This window comes from Typha latifolia, chromosome 6, assembly GCF_019914945.1.
Source record: "Typha latifolia isolate L0001 chromosome 6, TyphaL0001v2, whole genome shotgun sequence".
Classification (NCBI taxonomy): Eukaryota; Viridiplantae; Streptophyta; class Magnoliopsida; order Poales; family Typhaceae; genus Typha; species Typha latifolia.
Window position 1 is genome coordinate 7,653,381 of NC_133091.1, and position 5,854 is coordinate 7,659,234.

General features: G+C 40.0%; 1 protein-coding gene across 1 annotated transcript; it reads left to right on the plus strand.

The window, feature by feature from the left end:
• Positions 1 to 3,934: 3,934 nt before the first annotated feature.
• Positions 3,935 to 5,283, plus strand: LOC140791102 (adenylate isopentenyltransferase 5, chloroplastic-like). Its single transcript, XM_073141501.1, has one exon. It carries the CDS (start codon positions 3,949 to 3,951, stop codon positions 5,050 to 5,052), a length of 1,104 nt encoding a protein of 367 aa, XP_072997602.1. The 5' UTR covers positions 3,935 to 3,948; the 3' UTR covers positions 5,053 to 5,283.
• Positions 5,284 to 5,854: the final 571 nt, after the last annotated feature.

A 5,854-nucleotide genomic window follows, 5' to 3' on the forward strand; every position in this document is an offset into this window, starting at 1 on the left:
TATGTTGCTAGTTCCAAGTCATGAGTGGGATAATTACGCTCATAATCCTTGAATTGCCGTGAAGCATAAGTGACAACTCTGCCCTCCTACATCAAAACGTAGCCCAGGCGCATGTGTGAGGCATCACAATAGACCTGATTGCCCACTCCACTACAAGGCACTATAAGAATAGGTGTAGGAGTAAGTCTCCTCTTTAGCTCCTAGAAGCTTTCCTCACAATCATCCGTTCACACAAAACGCTGATCCTTCCTAGTCAACCTAGTAAGAGGGCTTGAAATTTTTTAAAATCCTTCCACAAAGCATTGATAATATCTAGCTAGCCCAAGAAAATTGTGCACCTCTGCCACGGTGCTCGGCTGCTTCTAACCCAAGACTGCTGTGATCTTGGATTGGTCAACTTGGATGCCCTCTCCTAACACCACATGTCTTAGGAACACCACCTCGTTCAGCCAAAACTCACACTTTGAAAACTTGGCAAACAACTTTTCCCTCCTCATGGTCTCTAGTACTAACCGAAGATGCTCCTCATGCTCTTGCTCTGAGGCTAAATATATCAAAATCTCATCAATGAAGACTACAACAAACCGATCTAAGAATGGACGAAAGACTCGGTTCATTAGGTCCATGAAAACAGCTGGAGCATTAGTTAGCCTAAAAGGCATAATCAAGAACTCATACAAACCATAAAGTAGTTTTGGAGACATCTGCTTCCCTAATCCTCAGCTGATGATATCCAGACCTCATATCGATCTTCGAAAAGACTCGAGCTCCACGCAACTGATCAAAAAGATCCTCAATATGAGGTAGGGGATATTTGTTCTTCACAGTCAGCTGGTTCAGTTGCCGATAATCAATGCAAAGACGAAGAGTGACATCTTTCTTCTTAACAAAGTGGACTAGAGCTCCCCAAGGTGATGAGCTAGGCCTGATGAATCCTCGATCCAACAAATCATTAATCTATCCTCGAAGTTCCTACATTTCCTTTGGAGCCACGTGATAAGGAGCCTTGGAGACTAGTCCTGCTCCTGGAATTAGGTCAATGGTGAACTCAACTCCCTTTTCTGGTGGAAGCCCTCAAATGTCCTCAGGAAAAACATCTGAAAACTCCTGAACCACCAGCAAATTAGTTAAGACTTGGGCCCCACTAGACTCATCAGACATGATTGACACCAACTACGGGTGGTCCACCTGTTGATCCTTAAACAATCGACACTCTATGCCATCTTTAAGCTGCAAAATAACTTCTTTGCTGTAGTAGTTAATGCTGGCATGATAAGCGGCTAACTAGTCCATACCCAAAATCAAGTCAAAATTATGCATCTCAAGGGGTAAAAGGTCTGCCCTAAAATCCCATTCGTCAAAAATTAGAGTGCAATGACTATAAATTTGGCGAATCTCCAAAGAATCACCCATTTGTGTAGCTATGAGTAGAGATCCATCAAGAGGCTCTGGGGTCATATCAGCATGCCTAAAAAATGAGGTAGAAATGAAAAAATGTGTAACCCCAGGATCAAATAGAATCTTAGCGGTATGAGAAAATAATATCATAGTACCTGTCATTACATAAATAGGTTTATAACAAAATTATTTTATTAATCTAATAATATATATATATTGTCATGGGTGTTACAACCTCCCTGAGGGTGATCGTAACATAATAACAATAATAATTTCATGTGTCCATGCAAGAATAGAAAGTTATAAATTTCTAATTAGCAGAATGGTGTACTTTTTATTTCTTGAAATTCTAAGGACTATTGTGAAATTAAATGCAAATGCAATGACAATTAAAACAGAAATAATTTCATGCTGATTTTTAAATCGAAAAGGCTTATAAATTACGTTCTATTTTAGAAAGGAACTTAGTATAAAAAAAATAATAGGTTAAGAACTTTGGCATGTGAGGCACGCTAATGCAAAATTGCCTTAAAAGAAAGTGATGCATTTGTGGAGGATTACTCGCCTTTCATTCCTCTAAGGTATAATTCAGAAACTCATTTATGTCTTTTTGTTTACCACAGTCTTTCGATGCTTCTTTATGAAAATAAAAAAAAAGGAGAGAAGCAAAATAATATATAGTAAAAGAGAAAATTTGACAGAAGCAAAAAAACTTTGATGTTGCTTTTGTAATATTTTTCATGAGGCAAAGGGAGGTATATATATGTAGGTGTTTTAAAAACTTTTAAATTTCTCGAAAAACTTATAACCCCTAAATTTATTCAACCTATTAGCCATTAAAGATATCATTATGACCGTTACAAATCCATAAAAATTCTTGTAACATTTAATTTTTAAATTCACTTAATTATTAATTTTCACCACTTTATAGGTTACACTTACACTTTAAGTTTCAAGCTTTAATCATAGCTTAATCCAATTCGAGGTTAAATCAAGCTTGAGTCGACCGGCTTGGCTAATTAGGTTCAAATTGAACTTTCAATAAATCGGCTTCTTTCAAAGCTCGAGCTTGATTTAAGCTCAAATTGGGCTAGGTTTGAATTCTATCAATCGGTAAATTTACTTGTCTTGTTATACCCGTTATCACCTTAGCTACGCTCTAAAGGGATAACAGCAAACATTATGGCGATTTACTTTTAAAAAATTGGTAGCTACATTAATCCACTATTATTTAAGATTTTAATTAATCAATCGGTTAAGCATGATATGCTGCGTGCACAGCTCCCCTTTCTTCCAATGAAACACAAATATGAAGTTCAATGCAGATCGATCCTATTGAATGGGTGCAAATCTTAAACTTAAAGAGCTTCTGAATTTGAGTTGAAGCGAGAGAAATTTGTCCCCGTAGGCCTTTACCATAAATTACGTACTGCACCATTTCATAAAAGAAGATTACTAGATCAACGAAATATTTACTTCCAGATAAGATGGCAAGCATTAATGCAGATAGAGGATAGTGTATCTTTTCATATCCATATTACCTTAATTGTTGTTTGTTGTTCATACACCTGGCCTCACGTAGTCCTACATCCTATGGGAGGGATGAGATATGCATATAATTAAAGATAACAAATCAGACAAAATGCTGAATTGTTTTTAAATAAAATGCTTAATTTGGTAAGAGCCGGGGGTTATAAATTTGTTTTCCAACCCTCAAAGACCAAATGCTACTGAATTCTACTGGGCTACTCTTCTGGTAAAGTTCTCTCCAGAAAAATTTTGCTTGAGAAAGCGGTCATTAGGTTAGTGTTATAATCTTTCTGATCATCTTTCTCATAGTTGTTTGTTTAAGGTCGAACTTACCTAGTGTCGAGATTGGTATTTTGTATGTCCCTTACTAGGTTTTTTTTTCAAAGATTAAAGCATATATCATATGCGGTTCTATATTATGGCTGGAGTACACCACTTTGCTTCAGATTGTGAGATTGAAAGTATTTAATTTGTTGGTTTTAATTGTGCTAAATATTTGGGTACCTATTTTATAGAAAAGATTTTAACCAAGCAACATTGATGCTCATAAATACTTTCTGAAACTGACAAAAATATCCTTATACTTATATACAGGTTTTTTTTTCTCTTTACTTTTCCTATAAGGAGATATTTTTCAGTTGGCAGTGGTGAGAGAGAAATTCAGAATATATTCTTTATTTTAAATTAAGATTGCTTTCTCTCTACAACTTCGTATCAATATAGTATCCAGTCCTATTAATCATTGTAGTTAGAAAGTTGCTATGTTTCTCAAGTTACAAGACAGAAGAAAAGTAAGTTACAAGATAGTGTTTGACACCAAGTTTCTACCACGGCATTAAATTTTGCACAACTGGTTCACTATCTATTCTTGTATCTCTATAAATGGAATTTATTGCAGTCGATTTCTCGAACTTTCCTATCTTTACTAGTTTATCCTCAAATTCTTTAACCGTGCCTGCTCCCCCTATACAGCTTCGTTTTGCAAGCTTCGACAAATTTCATCGATTGGAACCGCTTCCCATGGAGTGCTCGTCAAACCTCCTCCGCCGCAAAGGCAAAGTGGTGTTCATCCTGGGAGCGACCGGCGCTGGCAAATCGAAGCTGTCCATCAACCTGGCGACCCGCTTCAACGGCGAGGTCATCAACTCTGACAAGATGCAGATCTACAACGGCCTAGACGTCATAACCAACAAGGTCACGGAGGCGGAGTGCGCCGACGTTCCGCACCACCTCCTTGGCGGCGTCCACCCGGACGCGGACTTCACCGCCACCGACTTCCGTCGAGAGGCCATGCTGGCCGTCGAGTCTATCCTGAGCCGTGGCTGCCTCCCCATCATCGCGGGCGGCTCCAACTCCTACGTCGAGGTGCTGGTCGACGGCGAGGATGGAGAATTCCGCCACCTGTACGACTGCTGCTTCGTATGGGTGGACGTCGATCTGCAAGTGCTGCATGACTTCGTGTCGGCGCGCGTGGACAAGATGGTGCAGCAAGGGCTAGTGGAGGAGGCGAGGGGGGTGTTCGACCCCGACGGCGACTACTCTAAGGGTGTGCGGAGGTCGATCGGGGTGCCGGAGATGGACCGCTACTTTCGGGCCGAAGGGAAGGTGGAGGAGGAGGAACTCTCGAGGCTATTCGTCGAGGCGATCGAGGAGATAAAGGTGAACACATGCAAGCTCACCTGCTGCCAGCTGCAGAAGATCCATCGCTTCTGCTCTATGGACAGATGGGAGGTCCACAGGGTCGATGCGACCAGATTCTTCTTGAATAAAAGGGACGGGTTGGAAGAGGAGGAGGAGGTTTGGGAGAAGGTGGTGGGGATACCCAGTACCATGATAGTTGGAGAGTTCTTGAACCGTAAGAGTAATAATTTTATTAGTGGAATAATAGAGAAGAACGAGTTAGAGGAGGAGGTGGAGGAGAAGAAGGTTAATGATCATCTTGAGGAGCAAAAGGATGGGAAAGGTGAGGCTGATTGTAACGACATAGCCAATGTGGCTTTGGCGGCGGCTGCGACTGCGACTGCGACTGCGACTGCGACTCCGACTGCGACTGCAACTGCAACAGTGAATTTTAGCAGCAGCAATGGCAGAGCAACTGTTACTGCAGTGGGAGCCACAGTTTGAGTTAGAATTTGGTGGGCCCACAAAGAAAAGGAAACTACTACCTGTGTGGGCCCATTTGAGTCTGTGGTAGCTGAGAGAGGAGCTCAACATAGTGATGACTGATGAGTGACTTTGTGTATAATTAAATAGCTTCCTATGTGAGTGCGTCCTTAATTTCTGGCTATCCGTTACTCTTCTTCTTTGCTTTGTTCTGTTTGGCTCTTCCTAGGAATGCGGAGGGTTAATATAAGATGGTGGGATGAATCCCTTTGCTTTTGGCCTGCCTGCGTGTTTAGATGAGATTTTAAGCCATTCATGGTCATCCTCATTCAAGCAGGAACCAGGATTTGTTAATGCATTCCTTCGACTATGCGTCGTCAGACTTAACCAATATTATCTATCCTGGATTTGTTATGGAGGAAATAGAGTGCAAGAATTTGAAAAAAGATAAGATATCGTTAGTTCTGTCAGAAGTTCTAAGATGACTTGGGTATAATTTAGTTAAAACCAATTTTATTTTATTGTTGATTTTCTTATAGTGAAGATTAATAGAAGGATAGAATGAGAAAACAAAACGATATTATAAGGGTAGTTCTAAGGTATTTTATAATGATATCTATGATTGAAATTTCTTATGCCATATGGGTGACTATAATATATTAAAAATATATTATACAAGTTATGGATTGGTTAGAGTTGGCTCGCAATAAAGAGGTCTAGGTGTCGGATAGAGGTGGTCGATGGTGGTAATGAAGGTGAAAGGTGGTGGAGCATGATAGAGCGAGAGAAGATAGTCTAAGCCTGAAATATAATTCTCAATGCT

What these genes read in the sequence shown, in the direction of transcription:
- LOC140791102 (XM_073141501.1), top strand. Translation starts at nt 3,949, where the DNA reads ATGGAGTGCTCGTCAAACCTCCTCCGCCGCAAAGGCAAAGTGGTGTTC.